Genomic DNA, 15,644 nt, shown 5'->3' with positions numbered 1-15,644 from the left:
TCAGAATGATGCAGCCATCTTGTAACAATAGCTACTGACCAAGAGACAAGCACGTTCTATCACAGAAAATGCTACAGTTAGCTCACAAAATTAGTGAGACTCTTGAGAGTACTGCCACCTCCTCCCTTGCCCTTAGCACATGCATTGGCTGAAGAAAGCCCCATGATCTTCACCATCTCTCCAAACACCTGACTGTGCTCAATATCAAAGTGTTTTGCCAGAACCCTTCGCTGTGAATGTAAAGTAGAAGTAGATAGGAACTTCGGGCTCAGAAGGATAGGAAAAAGAGCCACTGCAAATTGGCAAGTGAACATTTCGCTTTTTTGGGTTAGGGACTGTGCTAAGCATGGGTGATTCTCCAGCCAAGGACAGCTTGGTGCTCAACGAAGGCTGCAGCAATGCCCCTCCTGCTTTCTGACCTTGTTCTGTGAATGGTGCTCACTTCCCTGCCCTGCCCACATTCCCAAGCAGTGCCACTCACAGGCAAGGACAGCCCCACACCCCAGAGTTGCAAAGTGAACATTTTATTGAACTTAAGTTGATGCAGAACAGAAGGGCAACAATGGCTCAAATGTTCATTGACAGAATGCCCCAAGTTTCACGCACACAGTTTTAATACAGTTTGCATGGAAACAATTGAAAAAAAGTTTTACAGTACTCTGAATCAGAAAGGGAAGTCACAGGAAAGTCCTGTTGTAAGCCTTCATGTTTCCCAGATGCTGCCCTCCCTTAAACAATTCCATATCCTTCCCAAGAAGAAGGCTACTTCTGGCCATATCCCTTTCCCTTCAGGTATACAGAGTAGTGCAAAACTTCTGAGAAGAATCATAGTTTAAAGTAGCCATAAGTCTTCACATGAATCACCATTAACATATCCAGAAAGACTGGTTGTAACAACGCTATTTAAGGAAAGCTAACAAACGAACAAGGTTACAATATCAACACTTTAACCCAACTTGTTTAAAACTTATTGAAACAACTTTGCTTCCAATACTTACGTACATGTTTTACAAAACACTTTCAAATATTTTTACTTTTAGATTAGTGACAAGATCAAATGAAGACTTGAAAGCAGTCAACATTGCTCTGCTTCCCATGATGGTTTAGAGCATAGCTACTATTTCAAAAAAGTTTTCTTTGGGCATTGTTTTCCCCCTACAAACCATAACAAGATGGGAAACCAGTCCTCATAACTTGTGATTTTTCTTTTTCCAGACAGCTGGAGAGGGCTGATGCCCACTCATGTCTCGATGTTGTTTGAAACTGCAGTGAGATCCAGCTTCCTTTCAGGAGAAGGAGCATCTGCTCCTCTCCATCAGTCATTTGCTCCAGACCTGTTGTAGTGTATCCCCAGCCAACATGCCGCCATCTGCAGTGCTTGCTCCTCTGAGCAAGCAGGACACTTGTATGGGGCAGGGCAATAAAGTCACAGGCCTAGAGTCAGTGGGTTCTTCCACATCTGCCAAACAGGAATGACAGCTCACGGGCAACAAGAGATATGTATTGCAAAATAGTGCCATAAATTTACATAGGCTGTTTGGTATACTTGCAAGGCTTAAGAAATGCTTGATGCAAATGAGCAAAACCTTCAATTAAGGTCTTTACAGTAGCTTGTCAGATCTCATGGTGATGCACAGTGGTGGACCTCTCAAGTAGCATTAGCCTCCAGCTGCAACAGATACACAGGTAGTAAACCAGAAGATGCATGCAAATACGAGTCAATCTTTTCACATAAAAGGAGGAGAAAAATTTGTTAACTACACTAATCTCATTTACATAGTAGTAGTACAACAAATAGTAACAACACATTTGGACAGCTGTATACCATTACTGAATGTCTCACAACGGCAGCTGAAGTAAGATCTGTACAAACAGTTTAGATGAAGAGCACTGCACTGCCAAAACAGTATAAGAAGCTTTCCATTGTTTTAATCTGAGAAGAAACTTCATTGAAAGTTGGGTTGAAATCCAGCCATCCAATGCAGATGCAGCACAGATAAAAGCTCCTGCACTGAGACTTAGGCACTGTTGTCCGTGTGCCTCAATGTTTGAGCCCAGATGAATTCTGCTCTTACTGTTAAGCAAGAGGTCATCCCTTCACATTGCCATTTGAAATGTGAAGGTTAAGCCAAGGGATCCAGAATCAGCTTGGCTTCAAATATGTCATAGAAGTCACGCAACAGAAAGGAATGCTTCTGCATGCTAGTTCATCTTCATGATGAACTCAGCAAGATATCTGAGCCAACATATTCAAGGCAAAAATTCAAATTCCCATTTACTTGAATGCATATTTTCAAACATTTTCTGGTTTACAATGATGTACAACAGTTTGGATTAGTTTTTCTTTGTTGTTGTTTTTTGTTGGTCTTTTTTTGTTTGTTTTTATTTTGTTTTGTTTTATTTTTTTATTTTTAATGCTGGAGATAAAGTTTATTAGAGATATTACCACTATTTTGGCAAACATTCCAAAATCATATTTGTAAACATAGTGCTTCCCTTTTCAATTGGCTGTATTTTGAAAAGACAAACATAAGACAAAGTAAGATTTTGCTCCATTCTGACCAGATAACCCGTGTTTTCACATGACAAAGCAAGCAATGATTTAAATCAAAATAAAATAAAAACTGCATGAAATGAAAATTTGTGCTGTTTTGTGATCACAGTATTTCATAGTTAAATACATCTGTTCTTTGTTATATTCCTGGCACCCAGGACAGAAATTTTTAAATATACATTTCATGTAGGCAATAGCTTCTTTGCATTACTCTCTTCAAAAAATACTTTATAGCAGTATATAAATAGGTAGCCTACATGTTTAGTTTTATAATTTTGCCCCAAAACTATATATCTGTTTAATTTTTTGTAAAGTATCAATTTTACCAACATTAATAAAGCTGACAAACTATTGAAATGGAAATGCTCTCATCTTCCACAATAGAAGTAGCAATTTTATAGGAAAAAACTTAGAGGAACACTCGTCAGTTGTTTTAACCTGAGCGATGTCTGGCCTACTTAGAGTAGTTGGAGTAGCAGCTTTTTTTTTTCTTTTTTTTTTTCCCCTCCTCATCATGCATGCTCACACCCACACATTTTTGCATACACACAGAACAGGCACACACTTTCAGACACTGGTAGGCCATGTAGTGCTTCCCAGGTGTTTCAGCAAGGCGGGAAGCAGTGTAGCTAATAATTTAACTACACTGAATACACACAAGCCAACACCTTAAGGCAACCATTGCGATGGGGGGTTTAAGTTGCAGTGATGAGTTTCTCTAGTAACAAAGACAGGCTGTATATAGACTTATATACAACACCTTTTTAACCCTCCAAAACAATATTTTTGTTTTTTGTGGTTTTTTTTTGTGCAAATTTCTAAACCTTCTACCATTTAAGGCAAAGAGTTTGCGTTAACAAGAAAGGTCAGAAAAATAGCCTTATATTTATCCAAAAGTATTTCAGTTCGCTACACTATTTTCTTAAAATGTGCACAACTTCACAGTAGATGTACTGGGTCCCAGCACCTACTGATAAAATGATTTAAATGGACAAACATAAGTCTTGAAGAATAAAAGGGACCAGAGAAAGCAGCTTCAAATATGCATATAAACAACATCAACAACAGAAGTAGTCAACTCAAGTATACTAATACTGAAAAACTTTTGTAATGCAGAAGTTCAATCCTAGAATCTTAGAGCAACTCATATGGAATTTTAAATAAATAAGTTTCCATTCATTCACATGTGCTGGTCCAAGCAGAAGATTAGTGCCGTAACTCTGATTGCTGTTGGTCAAATTCACCTATAAGTCTTTTAATGTGAGACAGCTTGTTATGGAGATATTCACATCTGTGTTTCTCTTCACGATAGTTGGGACTAGACTGTAAAGATAAAAAGAAAATTAGGGCATGAAAGTATCTGAAGTTTAGTATTTCCTGTCCTTTACTTAAAAATGGCCATCAGTCCATTCCAGCAGTTTATAACTCTCACAGACCTGCTGCTACACATACCTGCTGTACCTTTCGATACTCTTCTAGGACTTCCTCATGAAGCATCTTAAAAAAAAAAAAAAAAAATTGAAACGTGAAAACAATATGAAGAACAGTTCATTACTACTAGAAAATATAACCAAATAAAGCATTAAAATGAAGTTTTACTCAAGATATTTTCTTATCCAAGAGTCATCACTCTTCTGAGTCACGAAAAAACACAGACTAACAAACACAGAACACAGCCCAGATCTGCAATTAACTCTGTAAACAAGCAACAGGAAGAAAATGCGTTTGAAGATTCCCTTTGTGAAGTCATTCACGCCACTGTAAAATACTTGCTTTTACAGAGAGCTCACTTGGGTGGAGTCTTCAAATAAGTGCTAAATGACTTGTTACATGGTTTTGTGAAGGCACAGAAGTTAAGAGTTAGCCAGTGTAGGGTCAGACCATGTACGTGAGTTCTGTAAAGCTTCTCTCCTTTATCTGATTGAGCAGTACCAGAGATTTTAAAATACTCCCTGCGCTCACAAATACATTTGCAATCTGTGCAAAAACTTATAAAAGCTAGCCAGATGCTACCAAACATCCTCAGCACACACGGAGAATTTAAGAATTCCAGCACTGAGCATTTGGAATTTACATGTCCAAATAATATCATCCCAGGCTTGAAAGCTGGAATGCAAAGTTTTTAATACCCTTCTTTGCTAAAATTTACAGTTAGAAGCCAAACAAGTTTGCGACTGCACATCTTGTTAAGTATACAAAATAAACTTGCGCCCTTTAAACAATGGGAAATAGCAGGTCAGCAAAGCCTAGGGATTATGGTCCTTTGGTTCTTCTCCTTTCTCATCAGTGCATCAGTACTCTCTTACTTCACCAGGATGCTGTGAGGCAGTCAGTAAGACTACAGCCAATCTGGTAGCTCCTAACATACAACTAGTTACTTGGTCTCCCTTGGACACTTTAAAATCATATCAACGTAATTTACCGGATTGCAAAACTGAAGCATGTGCCTATGCGGAAAATACAGAATTCTGTAGGATATAAAGATGGAAATAAGATGCAGTCTTCATGATTTTACTCTTCTTTACCTGATATTCCTTGGACCCTGGAACAAGCTGCTTTCGCTGTTCATCAAGCTTCATGAATTTTCTGGCGATACTCTCCATTCGAGCATGCAAACTCCTGTATTCGTCATACTCTGCATTGAAGTCATCCTTATAACTCTGGCGTTGCTCATACGAGACTATAGCTATGTATTTTCTAGCAGAAAACACAAATGCATATTCAATCTTATACAAAAGACACTTCATGGTATCAAACAGATGCAGTGAGGGAGTGGTTAACTGCTGAACTCTGCCCTGCCTTACCTCCTCTGCAAGAACAGTGCTAACTGTTCTGAAGGTTAGGAATTGACTACTTTGTCTTTATCCAGAGACACCAGCAAGGGCCCAAGCACTTCAGCAGGATGTGCTGTGAGCAACAAACTGGTTATGTGACAAAAGCACCGAAAGATTCTCAAAACAGAACTTCAGCTTCAGAGAAGAGCAAGGTCTCATAGAGACACAAACAAAAGACTGTAGCTAACATATGCTTGCCCCATGCTGGAAGTTCTGCTGAGCATGACAATGAGGGAAGTTGATTTGTGAACTCAGGACTGCTGTTATAATTTGACTAGTCATGTTTGAACACAAATGGAATGAAATAGTTCGGTTTGGAAAAGACCTCCAGAAATCATCTTGTCCAACTGCCTGACCACTTCAAGGCTAACCAAAAGTTAGAGCATGTTATTCTGGGTATTATCCAAATGCATCAAACACCGTCAGGCATTGGGCATCCACCACCTCTCTGGGAATCCTGCTACAGAGTTTGACAAGCCTCTTGGTAACGTCCTAACGTCCAGTCTGAACCTTTCCTTGGCATCTTTGTGCCATTCCCATCAGATACCAGGAACATAGCCCAGTGCCTCCCTCTGCTTCTCCTCCTCAGAGAGTGGCAGAGAGCGATGACGTTACCTTCTGGCCTTCTCTGGACTAGACAACCCAATTGCCCTCAGTCTCTTCCCATAAGATATGCCTTCCAGTCCTGGTAGCAGCTTTGTTGCCCTCCTCTAGATGTTTCTGAGGACCTTAACATCCTTTTTAGATTGCGGAGCCAAGAACTGCAAACAGTATCAAGGCGAAGCTGCTCCAGTGCTAAGGCTCTCCTGCCACTTGTATCCCAGACTGTACCAGACAAGGTGAGGAACCTGGTATTTTCCTTTGTTGAACTTCATGCCATTGATGACTGTAGCCCATTCCCTACAACCTTTTGAGCTCTTCTGTTGAGACAGTTCATCACTCAGTGTAGTGTGAACCTGCTTATCTCACAGTTGGACTGCTCCAAAGGCCTTACTTGAAATATAGAAAGATTACATCCCTGCCTTCTCTCCACTCACCAAGCAGGCGACGTTATCAGAGAAGGAGATCAAATTATTACGGCAGGACATTCCCTTCATTAATCCACACTGACTGTGACTGGTAATAGCTTCGTTCATTAACTGACTTCCTGTATCCCCCAGGACAATCTTCTCTGTAACTTCTCCAGGGACTGAGGTTAGATTTACAGATCTGTAGTTTCCTGGCTCCTCTCCTACACTCTTTTTGTAGATCGCTATAATGCTGGCTAGTCTCCAAGTTTAGGCTAGTCAGCAGAGACCTCCCCAGACTCTCACAACCTTCAGAAGATGGTTGAGAGAAGTGCAGCACTAATGTTTGTAAGTCCTTCAGTACTCTGAAGGTGAATCTCACCTGGTCCATGGACTCATGAACACTGAGTAAAATTGTTACTGTACAATTCTACTGCCATGCCTCCAGTCATGATCCTCCATGTCAGAGGATCAGGCAGACAAAGATCTGCCATTATTAAAAACTGAGGCAAAAGGTCATTAAATGCTTCTACTTTTTCTTAAGCCCTTTTGTTGATGATTTGTTGGTCACCTGTATCAACTATCAGTACAGTGTTTTCCTTTGATCCCCCTTTGCTCTTGACATACCTGAAAAAGTCCTTTTTGTTGTCCAACACCACAGTGGCCAGCATCAATTCAAGTTGAGATTTTGCTTTTCCTGTTTTCTCCCTGCTGCAGATGTAAATGAAGCTCTGTACTCTCCCCATAAATCCTGACTTTGCTGCTTGAGATTCTATGTTTTCTGCCCTAATTCTATGAGAGCTTCTCTGTTTAGCCAGGTGTGTCTTCTGCTCTGCTTGCTTGCCTTGCAGCAGAATGGAATTGAGTGATTCTGGACTTTCAAGAGTTGATTCCAAGAAAGTGACCAGCACCCACGAGAGACTCTTCAGAGCAAATTACTAGAGGACACTGCTAACTAGCTGCCTGAGTAGCTCCAGGTTTGCTTTCTTAAAATAGAGAGTGTTGACCTTTTTTTCCTTATGCCAAAAATTATGAAGTCAACTATTTCATGATCGCTATGTCAAAGACAGCTACCTACAGTCACCTCTCTCTATTCTCAACCAACAGATCCGGGAGGTTGCCCTTCCGAGTTTACTCACTAAATATTTGTGATAGGAAATTGTCTTCAACATGCTTTAGTATTATACTAATGAATTATGTAGTATTTGGAGGCAGAAAGAAGAGCTAAAACAAACTATCAAAATCCTTTAAACTGGATCAACCGCAGGTTTGTTCCAGGGTTCAATCTTTTATTCAAGACAAGATGAGATGCCCGAAGCAGATCTATGTAAGTTATTTCCAGTAAGCTGTAGCTAACATGTAGATTATCTGTACAATTATTTGAAAGGTTGCTCCTTTCACAAAGAATTCTCCACTGAAGTGTTTACACCCAATCAGAACTTAAACAACTTGACGAAATCTTACACTATCTTTTTCCCTTTTTAGCAAAGTTTAGAGGCACCCAACTGAAATATCAGACTACATAAAACAGTTGTATATCTCTCTATGTGAGGACAAAAGATTTCAAGACATCTTAGAAAGCTCAGTATCACTGCTTTCAGCTTACATGGGAAGCAGACATCAAAGAACTGAATCTATTTTAACCCAGGAAAGGTTTGGAATTAAACACAGGTTTGAACTCTCAGCCTAACGCTTCAAGCACTACACTGGAGCTCTGCAAAACAAGATTTACTCTGTCTGCCCACATCATATCACTGCAATAAATAGGCAGAAGCTACTTCTCTATTTTACAATGTAAAGGATAATCCTTCTAACTGAAAATTAGTTTTATTATTCCAAAACAAAAACAATAAACTAAAAAAAAAAAAAGAAAACAACCAAAATCAAACATTTAGCAAACTACTGATTCTACTATTATGCCATTTCAAATCCAGTTTCTTAACACCTGCCTTACTGCAATGAAGTATGAAAAATTTCTTTATATGGAAAGTAAATTTTAATTTTGGGGTATGTTAATGTGATGTGTGACTATCTGTGAAGAAGATAAAATTAAGCTTAACTGGGAATTCTTTCTTCAATTGTAAAGAGTGTAATATCCCAATCACTACAGATACACAACATTTCATATATGAGTTTAGCACATTTGTACCTATTTCACAGCTATCATTAAGAAGCTAAAATTAAAATCTGAATGTAAGTTTCTTTCTTATCTCTAGGTCTTCGGTCTATGATTCTGTTGTTAAATTGGTTGTTTTGCTGTAGCTTCCAATCATCAGTGATCATTTACATCATCTTTAGAAGTAACTTTGATGGTTAACTCCTGCTAGTTCATATATATGCACTTTGTAATGCTGGACTTTAAATTTTGCTAATTTTCCTTCACCACCTTCCCAACTTAGATGTACTAAGCAGTGAAAACAAGATCTTCATTCAAACTTTGCATACTCAGTATTTTGGCATTCAGCTCTCCTTTTGTCTAAAAAGAAAGCAGCACACACTCTCATGTCTTTTTATTTTGGTCTTCAAGAAGAATTAAATTACATGTGTTTTTTTTTCTTTTTAAATCTGCCAAAGCATATTAAAAATTGTTCTTCACATTTTTTTCTCTCTCAAAATAATTAAAGGACAAGCTCAGATTTCAAAGCTTAAGGGTACTTAAATAAGGCAACTGGTTAACTTAAAATGTAATTTTAGAGTAATAGCAAGCTCCTTTATAGGAAATTGCCATTATAAATGAATTTGTTGTTATTCTTCAACTACATTTTGGTAGTTCTTCAATTTTGTAACTAAACTAGACTTTTTACAGGTGATTTTTCAATTGCTTCAATAAATGACAAGAGATTTTAAATTATCACTTTACTTACTTGAAGTAGTCTGGTAGTTCATTTGTTGATGAAGGAGAATCTGTGGAGGCAGTGCACGTTTTTTCAACTCCTATAGAAAAGCAGAAGTTTTGACAATTGTGATAAACAGATTTTTAATATAGCCAAACAATAAGAACCTAAGGGCTTGAAAAAAATTCTATAGAGTTCTATTCTGACAGTAAATTACTGCAAACAAGCTCTGTATATTAACAAGGCTCACATGACCTTCTCCACAGCACACAATAGTGCAGTTTAAAAAGAGGGAACGGCTAGTTTATTTCTCAGGTTCAGCATGACCAAAGCATTAACCAGAGGTCAACTTTTATTAATTCAAGACATAACGTGGCATTTGCACAGCAATTCAAGTTAAACAGCTTGAATAGCTGCACAATTAGATAGCTTGATTTATGTCAGCATTCATGTTGCAGAGGACTACAATATGTACACTACAAAGTTGAAGTTCTTTTTATGCCACATTTTCATCCTTCCTTCCCTGCCCTTTTTGGATATCCAAAGTTAGATTTAATTTCAGCACTCTTCCAGGCAGGAAAGTCAAGACCGATGTATATGGATTATGGGCACTCAGGCCTCAATAAACTGCAACAAAAAAATGTTTCTCATTAATGTAGCTATATCAAGTTTCCAAGTTATTTGCACTTGTAAATTGCTCTTTCAATGGCATTATAAAAGCCCAGTATATCCTCTAATCATTTTTAAAGAAATATTTCAAGACTCATCTACCTTTTTGATAAACAAGAACAGCTGCTTTAAGGAAAATTAAGCTGTAACTGGAATTAGTGTTTTTTTCTTGTATCTTATCAAACCTCTGCCTTAATTTCATTAGTGTTTGTTGGAAAGCTTAAAAAAAGAAACAGAAAAAAACCCTCTATTAATAATTATTATTTTACACTGCCCCTGTCGAAGCACATTATTTCTGCTAATGCTCAGCCATTTTTACAAATCTGTAAGACATCTGAGCAAAGGCAGAGGAAAAGAGTTATTTTACAATGTTCTACAGAAGCTGATTATATTTAACGTTAAAATTATAATGTTGAAAGCAGGAAGCATAGTAAAAAAGTAGAGCATAAGTCAGAACAATATCTGAGAGAAATGCAGACAGTAATGTTAACAAACACTACTTTTGTGAAGAATTTTGCTTTGAGCATTTTACTTCCAAGAGCTCAAACAATATTTGCTAAAATGGCTCAGCCCATTTAAAAGCTTCAGTGTAGGGATCAACATTAGAGTTAATACAGATTTTTATTTCCCTAGCCATTTGGAGTTATATTGCTGGAATCTGGAGAAAGATGCTCATATGTTGATAAAGTCAAAATATTTTCAAGGTAATTTCACACCACATGTGGACATGAGGCAGTACAACCAGGGCATGTGGGAAAAGACCACCTCAAAGCACTTTTTCTATGTGCAGAAGAATACTTCAAAGGGACACCCTTCATGCACTAAACATGCCCTCAAGCTGTGACAGCTAAGAGCCAAACCTGACTTTTAGCCTGCTTTAGTAGTGAGTTCTGTGGCTAAGATGGAGGTGAGCTTACAGGACTGTTAAAACCTAAACTCAAGAAAACTGTATGTCAGTTTATGTAGGTTTTAGATTTTCCATGAAAATGCAGATTGCCATGAAACTTGTATTTCAACGCATGATCAAACACATTTATGTCTGAACTGTGTGTTTCAGTAAACTACCATGCAGCACCTGTATGTCAAACTTTTCTAATTATGTGCTTTTAATGTGCAGGCTTTAAAAACAGTTGATTAAAAAATGTGCAGTAAACTTAAATAAACTGTCAGTTTAATGGAAGTCAAATAAAAAAATAAATCCATTACTTGTTTTTTTCTAGCATCTATGCTTTCCTTTTAAAGATTTACTTTTCAATAGGCACCCATGGAATATTTCCTTGTTCTAATGATTTCAGTACTGCAGAGTGAGAATTCTTAAAAATGTACTCAATTTTAGACAAGGCTCTAGCATAAAATGTTCAGTCTCTGCTTCTGAGTTGTTTGGTGGGCTTTGTTTATTTTATTTTATTTATTTAGTTTTTTAAAGACGAAGCTGGTAACTAAAATATAATGAGAGAGGAGACATCAAATTATTTCCTAATTTTTCGTTATCATAAAGTAGAGATAATGGTAAAGAACTTAGAATACAGCAAGGGAAAAAGTAGACTATTCATGTTTCTAGTCTTTGTTTTTCTAGTGTCTTTTCAGAAGGCCTATTCATGTAATAGTTATGAGAAACAGCATTTTAATACCTTCATCTGACTCCAAACCAGAGGCGCTTTTCGTCATGGCAGTCTCCTCTTTTCTAAGATCTGTTTTACTTTCAAGAAGTCCTTCATCTTTCTGCTCTCTTGTAGTGTCTTGCTTTTTGATTTGGTCCTTCTCCTTATGCTTTTTGGTCTTCTTCATGGACTTCTTGCACACCATATCCTCTTCACCTGCAGATGTGGGATGTTTCAACTGACCAGCGGCGGGTGCTGGGGTTTCCAAAGGAGTCCGAGAGGTATATTTTTCTTGCTGGTGCTTGAAGACGCTACTGCCTCTTTGGCTGATGCTATCTAGAGGCAGATCTTGCGTCCCACGCCCCTCAGGTGTGCTGGGGGAGATTGAGCTGGCAGTCTGGGGCGGATTGGAGGCAGGCGGGTGGGCGGCAGGCAGGGATGGTGGGGCGGGTGCTGCAGTGGTAAGGGTTGCCTTCTTGCTGGGGGCAGGTGGGGGTCTGCTCAAGGACGGCTGGATTCGACTGGAGAGGTGGGAGATCCTCGGCTTTTTGTTCATCAGGGGATCAATGAAGTTGAAATCCAAGAGCCGTTTCTACAAAATAAAATGGAGTAGTAGCATTCATTTGAATGGAGAACATCTAAGAACAAGCAGCTATTGAACACAGATCTACCACCTAAAGAAGAGACGACAAAGAACAGGCTGAAAAAACAGTTCTGCTGCAGCTGCCACTCCAGCTATTTTCTCCAGTTGAAACACAAGTTCGTGCTTTCCTCAACAAGCCTGCTGTGCTTTTTCTTGATTTACAAGGTGGCAGCACTTGTAAACTAAGCACTGGGCACAGTTCTGTGCCATCTAATTGTAACACACAGAGGTCCACAGCACACACACTGTGCTGCTGTTTGACAGGATGAAAATAAGGGAAGAACAGGTGTGCCCTTTCTCCACTTTTTAAACTCAAGTATCTTAACAGTGTGAAACTCCAAGTACTTTACAGTTTATCATTACACACAAGCTCTGATGTACCTAAATTTCTTTGAATTTCAGTTGTTATAAAAATACAGTTCCAAAGAAAGTGTCATACTTTTCCTTAAAGGAATACATTTCACATGGATTTTTTTAAGCCACTTCTGAAGAGTTTGTATTGTGTTTTTTTATTGATAGGAAAGCAGGATGCAAGTATCTTAAGTTTGAAAAGGCTGGGGGAAGCCCGGACCCACTGATCCAGACCTCCCTTTTACCCTGCATCATGTTGGGTGTTTAAAGATGGCAGCAAGAAAAAATATATACCTTCCATACAGCAGACTGCAACTGTAATTTCTGCTTATTCTAGCTTTTCCTAAGCATTATATTTAAGCAGCAACATAATTATGTTTGTGCATCTTTGATGCATTTTAACTACCACACCACAAAGAAACTTGAACACATGCAATCATACAACAAAATATATATACACATTTATAGTTTTCAGAATGCCTTCCTACACACCAAGATAAACAAATCAACTTTAAGATTTTAATCAGAAAGTACATGATAATAATGGGTAGCCAACAAGTTTAGCCTCTACAGATGAGCTAGCTCCTGCAAGGTCAGTGTGCTATTGATAGACAGGTGCTATGCTAACATCTCAGCTCTTCAGACACTACAGAGATAGTCTCCAGCCAAACTAGAAGTATTTACAAGATAGCAAATACAGGAATTCTCTATCTTTCAGAAGATTCTGAACATTCTGAAACACAGAAGACTAAACATGGCAGCTTTTAGGCTACACTATCATTAAGACTTAAGGTCTTTGACAGTGCAACCATCTTAAGAAAAACAAAAACATAAGCATCCATCTAGAAATACGTGCTTCAGTTTTTCATACAGCATAATACAAGTATCTGTATTACAACTTTTATTCCAATATAAAAGCAAGTTAAAGCTTAGTACATTATAAATAATTTTAAAAAGCCACAACATACCTGGGAAGGAGAAGCTGATGTAGCATCTTTACTAGAAGTTACAGGAGATCCCAAATGACTGGTGCTGGTGGTACTCTGAGATGAATTTACTTTTCTGCAAGGATTACCCACATTTCAGGTTACAAAGCAAAAGTATCCATGTCATAGTCCTTTCATTATTGGCAAAACACACAGTTTCTAAAACTGTTATTCTCTTTCTCCTACAATGCGTGACCAACCTGCTTTATTTTTGTTGCCCTTTTTTTTAAAGTTTTAATTAAAAAAAATTAAAAAATAAAAGTTTTGTTACTAGCATACATTAACCATATTATATGTTTTGTACGTGGCCCATGATAATTCCTCTTTACTCAGTGCAACCCAAGAAGTTAACTAGACACCCATGTGAGAGAACTGAACTTACCTAGAAAGTATTAACTCCAATGTCTGTTTATCAACTTCATTGTATCCAGGCCAGTCTTTCTGAATGTCTTTAAATAAATAATCCTTCAGAGTATAAGAATTATCCTTGGGATTCAAGTTGGCTACCTAGACATTTACAAAAGGGAAAAAAAAAGACAATTATACCTAAATTTAAACCACAGTAGCAATGCACAGCTAAATCAACAACGTAAATAAAATCAAACACCAGTTTTTATAGCTGAAAGACAAAGTAGTTCTCATGTAATGCGTGCTGATCCTCAGAAATGTAGTCAAATTTGGATATAAAAGTTTGGATGTAAAAAATCCCCCAAAGATGCAAGCTTCTATGAATTGTACTCTTAAGAAAAACTTTTCTCTGCATCACATATCTCTGTCTTTAAATACAGCTATGCCAGAATGAAATATGTGGAGAGATCTGAGCTGCTCCACTTCAGGATGACACCAACAATCCCTGTGCTTGACAGTGCTACACTGTGTTTGCAGAGCACAACAGATCTTGGAAAATGCTTCTTTCATCACCTCGGTGACTGCAGAAGGAGCAAGATAAGCTTTATTTGCCATCACTTGTCTTGTAAATAGAATCAATTTTCTTTTTCAAGTGACTGCGCTACAAGAAACAATACCTTTCTATTGAAAAGGCTTACTTGATAAGGAGAAATACACTTATTCGTTTAGTATAAATCGTAAGTTTTCATCCATTCCATTAATTTTAAGACACACTGACTGTTTACAGGTGGAAAAAAGCTAACTGCGGTAATACTTATCCAGATCTATTTAGGAATCAAGATGTATAGCTAACAGAGTGATGTACAGATGCATTCTTTCTCTTGCAGGCAGAGAGCTGACTGTAGCAAGATGCTATCATGAGAAAGTCCTGTGTCTCTGAAAATAAGTTGTTTTTTTTTTATCTTCCTTAAGAATAACACGAAGTATACTCAAAAAATTCAAATTGTTATCTCTAGCAAAATCTCATGACTAGTGACAACCAAAGCGCTCTTTCAGGCTTCCTACTCTGATACCTGCTCAAACTTTCAGAGAAAATCTCAGAGAAGAACAGTGTCAGTCTATTTTTCTCATACAAAGTCTCATATCACCACCACTTTGTGCTGCCTTGATCATTTTCTCTCCTGTAATGCTTACTATTAAAAGGTGTGAATGTTGATGCTCAAAGAAGGAGGATTTAAATGTGCTAGTGGGTTAAGCATAGTCTATTTTTTGCTGTCTTTTCTGACACATTCTTGCACCTGAGTTTAATTTTATTGACACTGTGGCTAAATACTGCTAATCTGTGTGTTTCTCCTCTGCTTAAAAATAATTCAAAGTAAACAAAACATGGTGAATCTGTGAACTTCGTTAAAAATTGAATTAAAGCTGCATTCTAAGATAATGAAATATGCATGTGAGAACACAGTTTTGGTTCCTGACTTTAGGCTCCTAGAAAACTAATAATGAAGATAAGAAAAATGTCAACAAAGCTTTCTACAGTGTAGTGCTGCTAAATTGTTTATTTCTGAATGTAAACTAATACCTTTACACAACTCACACCACATAATAGAAAGAGACTCCAAGAAAGTCTCTAAATATTGCCAAAAATAATGGAAAAGGAAATGATTGTCATACGTTTTTTCACTGTAGTAAGCTGAGCTTCAGAAACTTAAAATACAAAAATAATTATTTATGAAGTTGATTAAATTCATATGTAAGAACATGGATCTTTAAATTACACATCTTTGAGGTAAAAAAAAAAAACAACAGCACCAATA

The 15,644-nt window shown here is 37.6% G+C and overlaps 1 protein-coding gene across 2 annotated transcripts in view; it reads right to left on the bottom strand.

Moving 5' to 3' along the window:
• Positions 1-508: 508 nt before the first annotated feature.
• ELL2 (elongation factor for RNA polymerase II 2) overlaps positions 509-15,644 on the bottom strand; it is a 48,598-nt gene continuing 33,462 nt past the window's right edge. The window contains exons 6-13 of one of the 2 annotated variants that reach the window (XM_019610610.2): positions 13,862-13,986; positions 13,462-13,555; positions 11,530-12,091; positions 9,260-9,329; positions 7,023-7,106; positions 5,080-5,251; positions 4,007-4,051; positions 509-3,877 (exon numbers count right to left, since the gene is read on the bottom strand). In XM_019610610.2, coding sequence (XP_019466155.1) covers positions 3,761-3,877; positions 4,007-4,051; positions 5,080-5,251; positions 7,023-7,106; positions 9,260-9,329; positions 11,530-12,091; positions 13,462-13,555; positions 13,862-13,986 — 1,269 coding nt within the window. In that variant the 3' untranslated portion in view covers positions 509-3,760. The remainder of the gene's footprint in view (positions 3,878-4,006; positions 4,052-5,079; positions 5,252-7,022; positions 7,107-9,259; positions 9,330-11,529; positions 12,092-13,461; positions 13,556-13,861; positions 13,987-15,644) is intronic. The other variant, XM_019610611.2, reaches the window with a different exon arrangement.

The sequence above is a fragment of the Meleagris gallopavo genome, chromosome Z (assembly GCF_000146605.3).
Source record: "Meleagris gallopavo isolate NT-WF06-2002-E0010 breed Aviagen turkey brand Nicholas breeding stock chromosome Z, Turkey_5.1, whole genome shotgun sequence".
NCBI classification, from domain to species: Eukaryota; Metazoa; Chordata; class Aves; order Galliformes; family Phasianidae; genus Meleagris; species Meleagris gallopavo.
This window is presented reverse-complemented; position numbering and strand designations above follow the sequence as displayed.